This window comes from Xiphophorus maculatus, chromosome 11 (assembly GCF_002775205.1).
Source record: "Xiphophorus maculatus strain JP 163 A chromosome 11, X_maculatus-5.0-male, whole genome shotgun sequence".
NCBI lineage: Eukaryota > Metazoa > Chordata > Actinopteri > Cyprinodontiformes > Poeciliidae > Xiphophorus > Xiphophorus maculatus.
In genome coordinates this window covers 6,359,254-6,376,606 of record NC_036453.1, presented here as the reverse complement: position 1 = coordinate 6,376,606, position 17,353 = coordinate 6,359,254, and the positions used below count along the sequence as shown (strand labels likewise).

General features: G+C 38.4%; 1 protein-coding gene across 4 annotated transcripts in view; it reads right to left on the bottom strand.

Moving 5' to 3' along the window:
- Positions 1 to 597: 597 nt before the first annotated feature.
- Positions 598 to 17,353, bottom strand: part of sh3pxd2b (SH3 and PX domains 2B) — a 36,876-nt gene continuing 20,120 nt past the window's right edge. The window contains exons 5-15 of one of the 4 annotated variants that reach the window (XM_014472419.2): positions 14,333 to 14,424; positions 10,568 to 10,593; positions 10,085 to 10,120; positions 8,382 to 8,513; positions 8,109 to 8,210; positions 6,822 to 6,905; positions 5,973 to 6,090; positions 5,313 to 5,515; positions 5,082 to 5,128; positions 4,869 to 4,994; positions 598 to 4,780 (exon numbers count right to left, since the gene is read on the bottom strand). In XM_014472419.2, coding sequence (XP_014327905.1) covers positions 3,245 to 4,780; positions 4,869 to 4,994; positions 5,082 to 5,128; positions 5,313 to 5,515; positions 5,973 to 6,090; positions 6,822 to 6,905; positions 8,109 to 8,210; positions 8,382 to 8,513; positions 10,085 to 10,120; positions 10,568 to 10,593; positions 14,333 to 14,424 — 2,502 coding nt within the window. In that variant the 3' untranslated portion in view covers positions 598 to 3,244. The remainder of the gene's footprint in view (positions 4,781 to 4,868; positions 4,995 to 5,081; positions 5,129 to 5,312; positions 5,516 to 5,972; positions 6,091 to 6,821; positions 6,906 to 8,108; positions 8,211 to 8,381; positions 8,514 to 10,084; positions 10,121 to 10,567; positions 10,594 to 14,332; positions 14,425 to 17,353) is intronic. The other 3 variants (XM_023342233.1, XM_023342232.1, XM_023342234.1) reach the window with 3 other exon arrangements.

Sequence of the window (17,353 nt, the reverse complement as noted above, 5' to 3'; positions counted from 1 at the left end):
AAATAGCTGTGATGTTTGATTCTGGAGAGGAAAAAGTTTAAAATGTTTTTAAGTTGCTGGTAGCCCAAATTTAAAACGTCATCCTTGGGACTCGCCCGAGTCACTAAAACCTACCTGGTTCAATAACAAATGCAAGTTGTAAAATAAGAGAACGAGCGACCGTTAACAGGTGTGCTCTGTGAAACTAGTTGGCTGTAGGCTGCTCAGTCTGGCTAATTCACAGAGGGAAGAAGGGTGAGACACCTGGATGTAGGCCGTTAAAAATCAGGTGAATCGTTTCTCGAAACCAGCTTAAACAGAGTTTACTTCAGTTCTGGACAGGGTAAATCCCGGCAGATTTAGGAAACTCAATTAACCCGTTAGATGGAGAGCTGGTAGCACATCTCCCCTCTCAGAAGAGGAAGTACGAGAGTGAGAGAGTAGAGACAGAAAGGAGGGGGGGGGGTGTTGCGCAACAACAAACCATATTAACCTACTTTTACCTAATTGGATCTATGTTCCAAAATTGACTTTTTACATCCCAACGCAATGCAAGCCAAGATAAAAATAGTTCCTCACACAGCAAAAAAAGAAGTGGAAGAGTGAATTCAGGCAACATTCCAAGTTGAAATTATTTTATTGACTTAAAAGTAAAGGTAGAGACAGTGTAATGCAAAATACATAGAAAAAGAAATGCAATACTGAAATATCAATGTGCATTCTGCCCTCCTTTGGCCACATAACACCTTTGACATTGTAGGTATCATTTTGAAATGTTTATTAGGATGACAGACTGTCAGTGCTGTAATATGGCTTGAATTTTGTGAAACATTTGAACAACTAGAAGCAGAACATAAGTAGTGTCACAACTTGTAGCCTTGTCTACAAACATTTTATTGTTACTTTATTGAACCATTTCCTGTAAAAGTAGCAGCCAGTTACTTGATAAAGCAAATTAGTTTTTATTTTTACCACCAAACTATACCATTTGTAATTAACATTAAAGCAAATTTCACTATTTTGAAAATGCACACCAAAAAGAGAACTACAACAAGGACCATTAAAAAAAACTGCTAAAGTATGACATCACTGTACAATAAAAATAATTTGCTCTGCTGACCTTTGCTTGAAACCAGTCAAGCATGTAAAATATTATGTTTATACAATGGTCTTTTTTTTTTTTATTTGAGCACCGAACATCAGGAAAAGCCTGTACATTTACAACACTGTAAATCATTGCACAAACCAATGGAAATCTTCAATTTGTTATGGGCAGAATGTTCTGCATTTCACATTGTACAGCTCTTATGTTTGGATGAAAGATAACAGTTATGGTAAAAAATGTTTTCTGACACAAAGCTTCCTACCGACCTCTTATTTTGGGATATTATGTTTACATTTAGATGATTGGAGTAACTACTTCGTAACAGTGAGCTAAAAAAAAGAGAAAAGAAACAAAGTTGGTGTAACGTTAAAAGTTGTTCTTCTCTCCGCACTGAAATTGTGCAAAACTTGTACTTGCCTGAACTGAGAGAATCTGCACATCTGTTACAAATCACAACAATCATCACTGATTCAGTCAACAATAAAAGAACGCTAATACAGGTGCATCCTAATAAACTGAAGTAACATCAGCAAGTTGATGTTTTTTTAGTAAGTCCACATAAAACACATAAAATATAGAAATTCATTACACACTGTGTGATAATTTTTTATTTTGTTAAAACTAATCAAAACCCAAAATTGAGCCTTTCAAACTTCAGTCTAAGACAGCACACAATACTGGTAAAAAAGGATTTTAATTCGGAAATATTTGTTCTGTCCAATATTAAACAGAACATGTATTCAGTAACTTGACTGGGATTCTTAGGCAAGAATTTTAGCATAAAATTATGTAAAATGTGGCTTACTGACTTTGATAATTTACTCCCTAAACCCCATAGAAATAGAGAGCTATCTAGATTCTCTATGGGGTTCTGGTCTGATAAGTTTGCTGTCCATTGAAACACATTCATACTATAGTCATGGTACTATTGGCAGTGTCAGCAGTTGTCAACTCCTCATCTACAAAACACTGTCTGCAGAAGGAGGCACAAGGCTCTAAAAGTTTCTGGTAGACGCTGCATTGACTTTAGGCTTGACGAACCACGAGGAACCAACAGCAGATGAAACGGTTCCATAAATTATCACTGACTGTGAAAAAAATCACACTGGACCTCAAGAATCTTTAGGCTTCCTCCAGTCTCTGGGCCCAAAATCAAAATTGACCTCACTTTCTATGTCTCTATTTCTACTGTGACTTAATACAAGAAATGCAACAGTTTTAAGCCACAGGTGGGTGTGGTGACTTTTGAAGTATTGGCTTTCTGCAGCCCAGTCTATTTCTTTTAAGCCTGAAATTATTCATGCGGCCAGTGTACCTTCTTTTTTTAACCACACTTTTTCTTTCCACTCAATTTTCCATGAATGCACTTAGACAAAGCACTTTGAACATCTGACTTTTTTTAAGCAATGCCTTTCTGAGTTTGTCAGTGAAATGTGCAGGACATAAGGTAATGAATTTACATAAAATATGAGTTTCCTCTGTTGATCTGAAATTAGAAACATTTAGATTTTTCTATGTTATTGAGATGCACCTGAATGTAAGTTTTTAAATTTACAAACAACATTAATACTTGGCAAAGATATATTTTAAAGAAAAATGTTAACCATACATGAAAGCTCAGATGAAATCAGTGAATGTCCCCACTACACTCATGAAATACTTAAGTTATTTAGGATTCTTTTTTCCCTGCTGCAGAATAGAAACTGGCAAGATATGAACACCTACTAAGCCTACAGCTGCATATACTTTGTAAGCACTGAAGCCTATACTTTGCATATATTTCGAGGCACTGCATCCTTAAAGGCATGGGTGCTAACACACCCGTAAATCAGGCACACCCGCTAACTCGGGCTAAATGCCATCCCAGTTTTCAGCCTAAGTTATGGGAACATGATACAGAGGCTGTGATTGACACGTAGCCACAAAAGCGAGTATGAATATCTAGATAAAAATAAAAATAAGTAAACATCATGAAACCTCCACAAAAAAGGTCTATTATTGCTGGTTTGACTGGCTGGATATTTTTAAAGTATTTATTAAAAAAATGTACCTATAAATAAAATAAGTTGTGAAGTGGCAGAAAGATTGCTTTTCTTTACATTTACACCATTGGTGTATTATTTTGTTCTCTTCTGGTTACATTTAAATGAATCATAAAACCTACGGCTTTTTGCTCAGGTAGTTCGAGGGGATCCAGCCCTCAACATCTTCTCCTACATTTTTACAGAACCACCAACCGCTGCTGTTTTTCTCCAGAACTTCAAACACCGTCCCCACCTTGAAGCCGGATGTTTGCTCATCCCCTTCAAAGTCCGCCACAGCTAGATAGAGCTCATCCTTACTGGGCTCCTTGAGCAACGGCGGAAGCTTGTCCTTGGGTGGTCCAGACTTTTCGTGTTTCATCTGGGGCTTGGGAGGAATGGGAGCTTTATTCCCCTTGGGGTCGTCTTTCTCTTTGCTTGAAGGTGGTTGAACAAATGCTTTGGGTTTTGGGGGAGGGGGCCTGCTGAGTTGTGGTGGTGGTCCAGGCTTGGGAGTCTCTTGCGGTTCTCTCAGAGAAGGAGGCTTGTTTTCGGTTGGGCTGGATGGATCGGTCTTCTTTGGAGGAGGAGGTCTTTTTGGAGCCATGGCAGGAGGTCTCTGAGGAGGCTCCTTGTGTGGGGGCACTGCTGGTTTTGGAGGAGGGGATGATTTCTCCTGGCTAAGACCATTTATGTGTTTGGGAGGGAGTTTTGGCTCATCAGAGGACTTGCTGTTATTGAGCACAGGGATGTGGATGGGCGAAGAGCTGGGGGGTGGGCTGCTTCCTGCTGCTGAAGAATCATTCTGATGGTTTCCCTCAGAAGACGGAGAGCCAACGTCTGCAGCTTTTGATGGCCTCAACTTGCTCCTTAAGTTGGTGATGTCCACTTTGTTTTCTGCTGGTGGATCAGGTTTGGCAGCTGGGACGGGCTTCGGTCTGACCACCGGCTTACCCTTCATAAAGGCTGCAGGTCCTGCAGGCTCTGGTTTCTCTTCCCGGTTCTCTGCCTTCGGTTTTGGTGGCTGTTTGGGAACAGGTTTCAGATTAAACTTCTTCACCTCCTTAGCAGAAACTTTGTGGCCACACTCAAGACCCATTTCATTGCGAAGAGGAAGAGCTTTGCTTTTATCTTCCTTTTTGATTTCTGGTGGCTTCTCTGGCTTGAAAGGGGCAGATTTGGGGGTAACAAGAGGCACGATGACTCCAGGTGCTGGTGGTTTTGGAGGCAACGGCTTGTAATGATCGGGTTTTGGCTTCTCCGCCGCCTCCAACTCAAAGCTTTTATTAATAGACTCCCGTCGAGGTGGCAGAGCTGGTTTCTCTTCTGCTGGAGGGGGAGCTGGGGCTGGAGGGGCAGCTGGGGCTGGAGGCAGAGGCCCAGCAAAGGCTGGGGTCGTCTTGTTGGCACTGGACTTCCAGTCTCTCAGCTTTGGGCGGGCAAAAGAGTCGGAGGCAGTGGTCGGCTCATCTGGTAAAGGCTTAGACCAGGTATCATCATCGGCACCACCATCCTCAAGCCTGAGTTTCTCCATCTCATTGGGTAATGGAGCAAGAAAATTGGGTCGCAGGGCATTACTAGTCTTCTTGTACTTGTCGATGAAAGTGGCTGGGGCCCAGCCTTCTTTCTCATCTATCTGGATGTACCACCAACCACTTGTATTCTTCTCAACTACCTATTAGGGAAAACGGTTAATAATTCAATAAAACTTTTAAAGTTGATAATATTGCAAATTGACTCAGAGAGGCTTTGGTCAGACCCACCTCAACTTTGACCCCTGCTTGGAAGCTAATCCCATCTGGAATTGTAGTCTGAAAGTCAGCTATGGTGTAATACTCTTCCTCGACCTTTGGTGGAACGGGTGGCTTTGGTAAGTTTGCACCACGTGGCTGTGGAATAGAAGAAACATACAAAAAGATTAGGCTGTTACACTTATGGATACTATGAGTTTCTGACATCAAAATGTTACATCTTACAATGGTTAGATCTCTGCGTGGAGGAAGTCCGTGTCTTGATCCCACTTCTGTGAAGGGAAAAGAAGTAGAATAAGGATATATGGATGGATGGATGGATGGATGGATGGATGGATGGATGGATGGATGTAAGTGGCAACACAATTACACTATGCAAAACTACATTTGATTGAACAAAAAACATTTGTAACCTGTAAGGTGATCAACTATGTAGGGTGTTTTTAACCTACTTACTAATTTTGTTGTTATCAGAGAAAATGGAGAGCCTATTTTCCTTCTGGTTGTCTCTTGATGCATTGTTCTGCAGGTTCTGTTTGGAAACCCCTTCCAGGTCATTTGTACTGGCATGAGCTGCAGCGCCTGCTGATTGCCTTTGGCTTTGAATATCAGACTTTTTCAGGTAGGAGGCCGGAGCCCAGCCCTCGCTGCCTTGGTACCTGGATTGGAGAAAAGTATAATTTCAGTGGCATTAAATGAGACACATTTCTACTAAACTTAACAATTTGAGAATAAATCAGCAATATACCATAAGCTCTGTTTATGTAAATTACATTAAGATATAAACTTTTGAATGAATTTGATGTTTAGTCAAGTACGCTACGCTAATCTTTGATTTTAGATCTTAAACATTCAATTGATGTTCCTGCAGTTTGTGTTTTCAAAGTCAAATCATGTATTCACTCATTTTCATGTATGATAAATGATGATTTCATGTATTCATCATTCTTATCATAGAATAATTACATGAATTATCTATATATTGCATGTACATAAACATCATGTTCTCAATTTATTTACAGAATTTTCAAAGTACGAGAGTGATTTATACATTTCTGGATGTGAACATTAGTTAATGTTTATGTTGACTTGCAGGAATCAATCTCGTTTGATTACCTGATCTTCCACCAGCCTTCCAAGTTCTTCTGAATAACCTCGACTATCATGCCTCTTTCCAGGTCGATCTCATCCTGATCCCTGGCCGAGTATGGGTAAATCACAGAGTACTTCTCTTCTGTTGGAATAAAAGCACGTAGTGTTACATGCAAGAACACAATATTTTTTGTGGACTAAATATACAGTATCAAGTAAAACAAGAAAATGTATCTTAAAAAATGGAAAGAAAAACACACACTGGCATAGCTGAGTAAAAGCAACAAGAATCATCTCTGATATTTCTCTTGCTGTGAAACTGGTTGACTTATTTCTAAACACTTAAAACCCGACTTTAATTATGAGACCAATAGACACTTTCTGATAAACCTGTTAAAATTTAAGTAAAGAATCTACAATCTCCAATCAATGTAATGAGGCAAGGCATGAGGAGCATCTTGAAAAAGGACAAAAAAGAAAAACTTACAAATATACAACAAGCAAAACAGACACAGATATTCCACAAATACTAAACACACTACAGGACAAACTGAGGAGCAACAATCAATGTTACTTTAATTATAAGTAATTGTTAATCTACTAAAATTCAAGTTGTTATCAGTGGTTCTTACTATTGATTAATATAAGTACATTTTTAAAATATGGATTTCAGTTATGAACTGTATGTAAAACATACAGAAATGAACAAACCAACATGCATGAATTTAATTTGCATGCCAGGATCACTCATGCAACACACATGCATCCACAAGAACAATCATGGTTGAGCAGCCAGAACACACACACACGCCCACACACACATTCAGTTAAAAAAAGGAGAAGGAGGGGTTGAAAGAAAGGCGTGCGCTCCACCTTGCCCAAAGCCTGTGCTGAATAGATCCCCTAAAGTTCTGCGCCGACCCACGTGCCTTGGCAGTGACCAGAACCTCCGAGGCACTGACATCCCAGCACGGTAAGTGGGGCAAAATAGGAAGTAAGCATTACAAATGGTTTGCGATCTGGATGATGTTTACATTTTAACTATAAGTATCATCAGTTCTGATAAATCTAGAGCAGTGTTTCTCAAACTTTTTCGGGCCGAGAACCACTTATCCCATTTAACAAACACTCATGGACCACCTAATTTTAATTGCCCCCGCAGTGATACAACATCTTAATATGTACAACCTGAAATGAAAATATTAGTCTCCTAACTCTTTGTATTTATTCTTCCTAATGTGAAGGGTGGCGCCGTTTTGTAAACATGATTGGCCACAATAAAACCACGAATAAGTCATTTTGAGTTATTTACAGATTCTGAAAGTATGGACTCTAAGCTTTGAACCAAAAACGTTCTTTACTACCAATGTTCTGTTCACCAATAACCTTTTAGGGCTATTTGTAATTTAGAAGCATGATAAAACAAAATAGACTTGTGTTGCATTGTCAAAAACAAGCATTTTCTTCCAGCCAGTAGATAGCCCAACATAAATTATTTCATTTGAGGTGTTTTAGATGCAGTTAGTCAGCGTGGGGCGCAGTTATGCTCACGGTCTCGTCACCATCGTATCACGTTCAGCACAGCCATAGGCCTAGATATGCATGCCTGCAGCTTGCTATGCATCGTAAGTGTTCAAAAACAAAAGTTCTGCACCTCACCCTCAGAAACTTTCCACTGGTATCTTCAGGCTTATTTTTTGAGTGACAATCCTTTGATAAGCTAACTGTAGCGTCGCACTTTGAGCTCACATCATGGCAAATAAATGGCTGTTTACATGCACGTAGTGGTCCGGGAAAACAGTTTGAGAAAGACTGATCTAGAGACTTTATTCATCTACTGACAAACTCTTCATTGCATGCTTACAGATCTGGATTTTTATCCATCCTTAAAAGAAGCAATATTAGATTGTATGCCCCTGCTAATTTTTTCCTTCAAACTTTTTAAAAATGACCATTTCCACCAGACCTTAAATTCACTTTTTAAACCAAACAATTCCTTTTTGGTCATCAATGGGCGATAGCAACTCCTGATAAGTTAAGCATGATCATAATAGTCAGAAAAAAAATTCAGTATGTGGCTCCATTAGGAAATGATGCTGTTTAGTTTAGGGGCTGAGAGAAGAACAAAAAATCAGCGTTCAGACATGAACTTTTATGTACCTTCTTCTCCTGGAATTGTGAAGTCATCAGGGTCATCCTGAGCCTCCAGGCAGGTGGCAGGAACCCAGCCCTGAGCATCTTCTGAGCTCACAAACCACCAGCCTAAATCAGCAGAAAACAAACATTAACATGCAGACTAGGACTCCCACTTCAAAAAATGTACATTTAGCACTTTCTTTTCCTAACAACTGTTACTAATGAGCAACAAACTAGCAACCTATGAGCAATCAGCAGACAATGATGCTAAATAAAACAATGGAGAAAAGCACTTGCCAGATTCATTTTTCTCAATGACTTCCACTGTCTGACCAACATGCAGACTGACTTCGGTGCTCTCTTGTTTCTCGTAGTCTGTTACTGCCACATACTGTTCAAGGAAGAGTGCGTCTGCAGAGGTGGGGTCTCCTATTGAAAGAGCAGAGAGCAACAGATCCATTTGATTTGTTCTCCTCTTTGCTCCTTTTAAAACAGGATATACATGAAATCTCGACAAACTATAAAAAAGCCTTCGCTCAAAATCTCCTTTTCTTCCCCAATCCTTAGTAAAGTCAGCTAATATGCTATTAAAGAAAAGCCCTTGAAGTTGTCAAGATAAGATTGCATCTCTGTGCTTTGGGGGTTTTGACATTTAAAGGTTTTCTCTGTCATTGACCAGTTGCTATATGCCCTTTTCAAAATGTCAGATTATAAATGCTTCATAAAAAATTGCCAAAAATCATAAAAAGCCAAATATAACTGTCAGGTGAAGGTCTTACTAGTGCAAAGACTTTCAGATAAAATGAGCGAAGGCTTATCTAAGGTATGTATATCTCTTTAGCATGAGATAGACGAAGTATGTGATTAGAAACATACAGTGAGCAAAATACTGAGCCAACAGTGGAGCAGAAGGGACATATGGAGGAGGACGGTGTGATTGGAGACAGTGTGGAAAGTTATTTTAATCATTTACATGGATATGATTTCAGTAAAGACAACCAAACACACACAGGACCCACCACCAATGTTAGCAACAAATTAGCGTCAGAAAAATCTACTTCCACAAACAAGCATTTGAAACTGGGAATAAGTGACAACTCAGCTGAACACGTGACTGTAAATTTAATTCTAACAAATGTGATTTTGACAGTATTTGACAGTAAGAAATTCAAATAGAAACCAAATATTTCTTTACAGCAGAACCGACAGCTGCTAACCTAGCTTAATATTGCAAACATGTTTAATAATAATGTTTGAATAAAAAGTACAAAAGCAATAGCTTACAGTTTTAAATATTTTTTGAACTTCCCAAATAAATTTTGGTGTATAAACATTTACAGCAAAATTAAATGTTTTAATTTTGGTGTAAATGGTGTAAAGTTGTTGTCATAAACAACTTCATAATAGTTGTTTATGAAGATTAGCTAAAAAAAAAAAAGCCTACCATTTCAAAAACAGATAATTTCAAAACTACTAAAATAATGTCCATTACACCATTTCTAAATGTTTAAAATCATTGTAATGATGCCACAAAACGTCAGGTGAAGTTTTTTCTGTCTGAGCAAAGAGTAACAAAGCACAACATGCTTAAATAAAGGAATTTAGGTCATTTTGTTTAATTTTTGTGTAAATGACTGTGAGAAAGGTAGGTAACTACCTTCCTGTAGTTACCTGAACTGCCATCTGAATACTTGCCAATCAAAGCATAGCAAAGCTAAAATATTCGTCTGGCACATTCATAATACATCATAACCCATCACGAACATTCAAAATTGCCAAACAACAGTGATTTTTTACAGTCTGTAACACGAAACAGGAAGACAATGGTTCTTTAAAACACCAAATACATGATTTATTTTTTTAGACACACAATGAGCCCCAAGCCCTCAGCAGAGCCACATCCCACCTGCCCAGGCCTGGCAAGGAGAGGGGGAACACACCACTAGCAACCCACCGGGTTACACACACAGCACGGCAAAGCATGACAGTGTGTTTACTACCTCGCTTTAGGAAAGTAGACGCTCTCTCCACAAACCCTGATGAAAAGGAAAATGAATGGAGAAGAAAACTGAAAAAAATAACATGGATGAAACTTAAGAACAGTAGGTCACTGAGGGGATATAGAAAATGTGAAAAGGTAGAGAAAACAGCATTCAAGATGGTTGCTTTGATACAAGTGCTTTCAACTGCAAAAAAAAAAAGTTTAGATAGAAAGTTTCTTGATGGAAAAGTTGTTCCAAAGAAGACAAATATTCCTAAACCTATTTCTATGAATGAAACTGTCACTAGATGGTGCTAAAGTCAATTCTGTTTACCATTCATTTCCATAAACTATTTATATCCAAATACTATTTTACAATTACATTTACTTTTATTTATAATAAAAGAAAATTGTTTATTATTCAATAATATAGGTTGATTTTTATTCCATACACTTAAAACATGTAAAACATGTAAGCAAATAACACATAAAGTGATCTTACCTGACTTCTTCTTTCCAATGGGCTCCCTGTAAACAGAGACAATGCATTACTTAAAAAAGAAAATGAAATAACTTTACAAAAAATATTTAATATCAAATTCATATAATGTGTAATGCCATTGCTTTAAATTGTTTTATATTAAAGTTATTGTAGAATAAACTGAATCCTATCAATTCTATTTTTGATGAAGTCAACACACAGATGTTTAAAAACTAGACAGACAGATCAGTTACAAGAATATGTACTATACATAAAATAGTTACTAGATTTATCTTAACTTGATGCAGCAGACATTAGAGGATGTTTCCATCTACAAGTCAGACCAACATGTTTAAAGATACACTTGAAAGATGAGCTCTAATATTTGGCTCGATGTTAAATTCAATATAGCATCTGCTGTGTCTGCTTTAGACATTAGCCAGATAAATAGGGCGTCACTCCGCAGCAGCACTCAGGAGTTGATTCAGGAACCAGACGAATAGAAAAATCACTTCTGGCTTAGGTTTTGCATTTCTCTCTTTGTCTACCTCTCCATCTTTCTTATCTAAACATTTCTCGAGTGCTTTATTGCCTTCCATCATTTCAACTTTTCCACTTCTCATTTTTTATGTCTGCCTCTCTCACTCCATCATCTCCCATCATGGTTATTCCCAGGAATCACTCCTTACACATTTTTTAGCATAAATAGTCAGTTTCGCTCTCTTCCTCTCTCTCTCTCTCACACACACACACAAAGCATTGTTTGATCAGTAAAACTGCTAATTGTATTACCTGAGATCAGATAATACAATCTGATTCGATCTAAGACTTCCTATTGAAGTACTATAAAAAGAAACAAGAAGGCAGCCAAAAGAAACAAAACACAGGAAACAGGTTATAATTATTATAGGAAAATGTGTCCAGCATTTTCTTTTTTTTAACTAAAGTTAAAAAGACTATGCTCGTATATGAACTTGGCAGTCAGGAAATGCCTCCACAGAGCTGGCTCCAGGACTGAGTCAGGGTTAAGGACCAGTTCAGTTCCACCACTGAGGCTCAGGCTGCTCACAGAAAACAGCTGCTGTCTTAACACAAAGTCCTTGCAGAGTAAGACGAAATCATCATTTATGGGATGATGGGAAATGAAAAAACACATTTTTGTTAGCACTACAAAGCTTCTATCTATCTTCAAACAGTGAAGGCCATCATGTTGTGACAGTAACAGGTTGAGGTGGGAAACCCAGACATCTCTCTCCCCATCAACACGCTTCAGTTCCACCTATATTCTAGTAAATTTGAATATCATTGAAACGTTAATTTACTTCTTTAATTAGAATTAAGAAGTGAAACTCACAAGTTCTATAGATTTATTCTGCATTTTATGTATTTATTTCTATTAATTTAGATGAGTATGAGTTGCACAAAATCAAAATACCACATTTTGTTTCTTAAAAAAAAATTATATTACATAAGACCAGGAACAATACAGAAATGTTTGTCTACTGAAATGGATGTCTATGGTCTGCATGGTATAATTAACCTAATGTTTGTGCACCTTTTCCTCCCACACTTCTTTCTTCCACTCAGTTTTACTTTAATTGTCTTGGTTACAACTACCTGGGAATATACAGCTATATTATATTCTAACCTATGAATCAGCTTTTATGTTACATCCTTTTAGTGGAGGATGTAAATATATCCTTTAAATAAATTAATTTGAGTAATGTGTTTTTATAAGAGTTGCATTTTCTGAATTGAATTACCTACTTAATTTAGTCCTAATTTATTGGGAAAAATCTGTAAATAAGCTTCAACATTTTTACAATCATTCTAAACCATATCTAATAAATCAGTAAGTTCTTCTCTGCCTTTAGTCCTCCATAGTTTTAACTTTTTCTGCCGTAGTCTCACTTGTGTTACAACACTTCCTGTTCTGTTTAGATTTCTCCTTTTCTCAGTGATGTCTTCTGGCGTTATAGCATCTACTTCCCCTTTCCAGCCAACTTCTCCTGTTCCTCTCCTCCATCCTGCACTTAAGGAAAAAGTCTTGTATGTCATGTCTTACTAGAGTGGATTTATAGACCGTGATAAATCTTCGCCTGGCTACTGTGTCTGCACACCAGTCTTGTTGTCAGAAAGCCAGACAATAGGCTGCACTAACACAGGGCTATAATCCAATTTCAATTAAGACAAACCAAGAACCTTTCTATATTCGTCTTCCTCAAGTACACTCCCCATGTTTCCTTTCTCGCCTCCATAGAAATGGCTGGAGGTTTTGCATGCAGAGTAAGGCGGAATGTTTTTGGCAAACCCCTCAGAGAGAACGGGAGACGAGAGAAAAAAGAAAGAGACGTCTGAGGTGTCTGAAACACACAAATCAACAACCTGTTAGCAAGTTTTTGATTGCTTCACATTCAGAACGTATGTGTGATTTAAATCAGAAAACTGTCAAGAATGTATTCCCTCTTCAAGTGGTTCTAAACTCTTCCATGACATTTATTCTGCTCAGTATATCTGAGGTGAAGTTATTCCTGTGCCTCCTTCAATAAAAGAGAAAGAAGAAAGCAAACCTCAAAATGACTTCCACATTATAGACGGCAACACAGCAGGCTCATTTAACATTCATTCCCCACAGCAGCTCGTATTGATTGTCCTTGGTCAACAACCCCCAGCTGTTCACTCAGTGTCACTTCACAACAGATAGACAGATCCAAAACATGAAATAAAAACTGTGCAGCTCTCTGTTCATTTACAATGTACAATATATTTCCATAAGTTTTAAGAGGATAACATAGAGGAAAACAGCAGCTGCCCATAGACCAGAACACAAATCAAGTGTTCTGGTGATCCATCATTCATGTCACTACTGAAAACAAAAACTTTAAAAGGTTTCCTGTTTATATTATGGAGAGAGCCTTTCAGGAATAAAATTAGGACTTCAAAAGACCAAGCAACATGCTTCAAGTCAAAGTTTTTAATGAAATAAACACCCACAGTGTAACAGAATGATATTACAATCCTGCTGCTAAAGAGACTCTAAGCTAACCTACTTTAAACTCTAAGCTAGTTTAAAGTAGAATAATCCAAATGTTAGGCAGAGAGAATCTACAACCAAAACAACAAAGCAATACAATTCATTCCCTTCCACTCTGTTCATGGTTTTACTGCTAGTCCATCATCTCTGTATATCAACGTATATCATAAGTCATAAGAGTATTTGTCTGTTTCCTGCCTGCTGAGGAAACTTCAACAATACACATCAATGTGTGAGGATGTAGGTCAAAACTAGCAACCTAGCTGACAACTGTTGAGAACAAACACATATCAGTGGTCAAAATGAGAACTTGGCCTCCACTGCTCTACAGGAGCAGGTAATCTTTAATATACTGAAACCCAGAGGTGTGTTGTGTTCTGGTAGTTTGAGCCCATTAAAGTCATTTAATGCATATAGCTGCTTTCAGTGCTGAATATGACTAAACCATGTTCAGTTAGATTTAGAGAGAGAAAAAGTTTGTCAGGAAGCAGCCTGCAGTCTCAGCTGGATTATGCTGGAACTGCAGCTACATGCTAAAGTGCTAACTCAGCACTTGAAATAATGACTAAATGGGTTTCTACTGGGAAAAAACCCCAACAGGAAGCAGAGTGACATTATGAAATCACATTCATTAGAGGGTGTAATGAATGCTCATTACAAACAGAATGGGTTGCAAATGCATACAGGATATGGCCTGAGCCACAGAAACAATCATTTTCCATTGTACATGAGTTCATGTCTGAGCTGCTTACTCTTTGGGTGGGTTGAGGTCTTCAGGTCTGGTCTCAAAAAATACTCGGACTTCCTCACATTGGGAGATGTAGACTGGCAGCTGGATCAAAGCCTACAGAAAGGAAAATTAGAAAGACATGAAACATATAGTTTTACTCTTTGTGGATGACATTTCTTTGTATACAATAACTAAAAGTAAACAAGAAGATGGATTGAAGATTTCTAAAATAGCATTCCCATTTAAAGCTATGACATTTTGGAGATGAGAGTTATTTTATGAGGGGGGAGGTCCAGTTTGCTTTTGGCCCTCAAGCATGGATTAAGAAGAGCTTTTGCTGCTGATCTACTCTTTTTGTTTTGGTAAGGTACCTGGAGATGACATATGTTGTGAATTGGCACTATGTAAATAAACTGAACTCAATTGAATTGCTGTTAAAATATTAACACTTTACGACATGTTGACACAACTAGACAGAACTAGCTCTTTATATTGTAATATTTTGCAGTTGTCATATTCTGACCTGTTTAGTATCTGCTTTGGAATTTTTGTCAAAACATTGATGTTAATTTTACAGTTCAGTGTGATGTACGTTCATTCACTTTTTTTCACAAGACAAGAGTCTGCCTTATTAAAATAAGCAATCAGGCAGCATTTTGTGTTTTGTATTTCACTTATCCTTCTCTTTGGTTCTAAGTTTATTGATCTATCCCCCCACATCCAACAAATCTGTGGAGGATTTCTAACAGCAGACCGATTAGTTCTGACAATCAACTTTAGATGAAAAACAAGCACCATTCAGTTTCTATTTACTGCTGTGTCTCCTTCTTACCATCTCTCACAGCCTGTCATGCTGTCACTGAAATCGTTTTTTTTATTTTTTCGCTATCAAAATGCTATTTTATCATCTAACCTTTCGCTTTTTCACCATCTGATGGGCAGCGGTGAAGCAGATAATCACCTCAACAGCATGACGATGAAGAGAGGAAACAGTTCTGCTGCCAACAGCTTTCTGCATGAGGACTGTCTCTGATTTCAGATAAAGCCAGGCAACTCCTCCATTTGCAGGCAAGCCGGAGCTCAGTGCTATCCATCAAGCTTCCCCTGCTGCTCTCCACCTCTGATTTTAATACTCCTAAGTGTTTCAGTTTTGTCCTTCAGAGGAACGGCGTCAACCTCTAACAACGGCTGTCATCCACTGACGTAAAGTCAGGGCTGATGTGGAATGAAAGCCGAAGGCCCAACTCGAGTGTCCTTGTCGCAACTGCTGCATTTGGCTCGTCGTAGTTAAAAGCAGCCGTTTGGCTTGGACTCAAACATAGACTGCAATTCTTGCGACTGACAAGGCACCTTTTTCTTCTTTACAAAATAGAAGCATGCTTATGAGCACATATATGTGCTTTTATACACAATACAGATCACATGACCCTGAACAAAGGCTTAATTTGTAAAATACAAAAGACAAGTATCTCATTTTAAATTTGCAAGAGGTTTTCACCAGGGGAGCGCGATAACATTACGTCCTGCAGGCCATGGTGCTGCACAGTGCCTCAGGTCAGAGTGCATCATGAACCAGTTGTCCTTTCTTTGGATTTATTTATCTCCTTGAGTCAGTCTGTGGCCTGTCCACTCATTATGATTCTCCCCAGGGAGGAGACAGGAGACCGGCTCAGCGTAAATTACATTAAATGGACTTTATGGATGTTCTTTGCAGGGGGCCCATTAAGGTAATTGTGAGTGCTTGTGTCTGCGTGTGCACGTGACAGTGAGCATGTGCGTATTCTCCAAGGAAAAATATAATGAAATTGAAAGAACTACTTCTCATGAGGGACAGTGCAATGTGGCAGTATGGCTGAACAGTAATGTTTTGAAAGACAGACAGATAAAGAATTTATTTTTACAATCTGTTACACAAGGTAAAGTGATAATGTGAACTTTTTGCAAAAGTATTTATATCTTTTAAAATGTTAAACACATTACAAAATCATTTATTAATATGGTAAACCAACACAAAGTGGGTAAGAATTAGTGATAAAATTAATTGTAGAGGCAGGCAAGAGGCCCATGGTAACTAGAGCAGCTGCAGATTCATAGTTCATGTTGGGAAATGTTTTGACCAGACAACTATTAGTCATGCACTCCACAAGCCTGGCTCATGTGGAAGAGTGACCAATAACCATTGTTGAAAGAAGGGTTACAGAAGTTCTGCTTGGAGGTTTTTGAAAGTCATGTGGAACATGTGGAAGAAAGTCATCTGGTCAAATGAGGACATGTGAACATTTTGGCCTCTATTTTAGTGATATGTTTTAACATATCACTAAAACATAAAACTTTAAGTTGGCGTCATCATTTAAATAGGTTTCTTTATACAACAGCAATCCTCGACTGCATGCATTTTTGCTGTGCTGCGCTGTGCACTTCACCGGCAGAGTGTGGCCGTTACTGAAAGACGGGTTTATTGCTGATGCATTGAATAGGACGCGAAACCTAAAGCCGGCCCCAATCATACTGTCGGCACCTTTGTGCGCCACCAAACTGGATGACTTGGAAGGCATTTTGAGGAGCAAGTTCACCTATATGAACATTTATATGAACCCCTGTGAGGACTCATGTTTCTTAGGAAAATACCACATCAAGGTAGGCGTCAAGTTTAAAAGCCACAGCACATGCTCTGTTTGCACAAACTCAATGCAAACTGCAAATGTAACCTAATGTTGTGCTTTTAGAGGTGTGTATTAAGCATGCTGTAAGAATGATATATCTTTGTGAACGCAAAATTCACACACACACACACACACACTTGTTGGTCGAGACTGTGTGTGTTTACACCTCACACGCTCCTTCTCTGCCTCTGCTACGTTCCAGTAGGCAGATTTCAGCGTGTGGTCACAGAGTGGACCTGCAAACACGTGGACAAATTCTACAAGTCCAGCTGGTGTTGACAATGAAAAGCACAGATTGGAAAAACTGGTCTCATAAAGCCAGAGCAACCAAAACAAAGAGAGTCTGTGATGCTTATTACAAACTCAACGGAAAAGCTTGA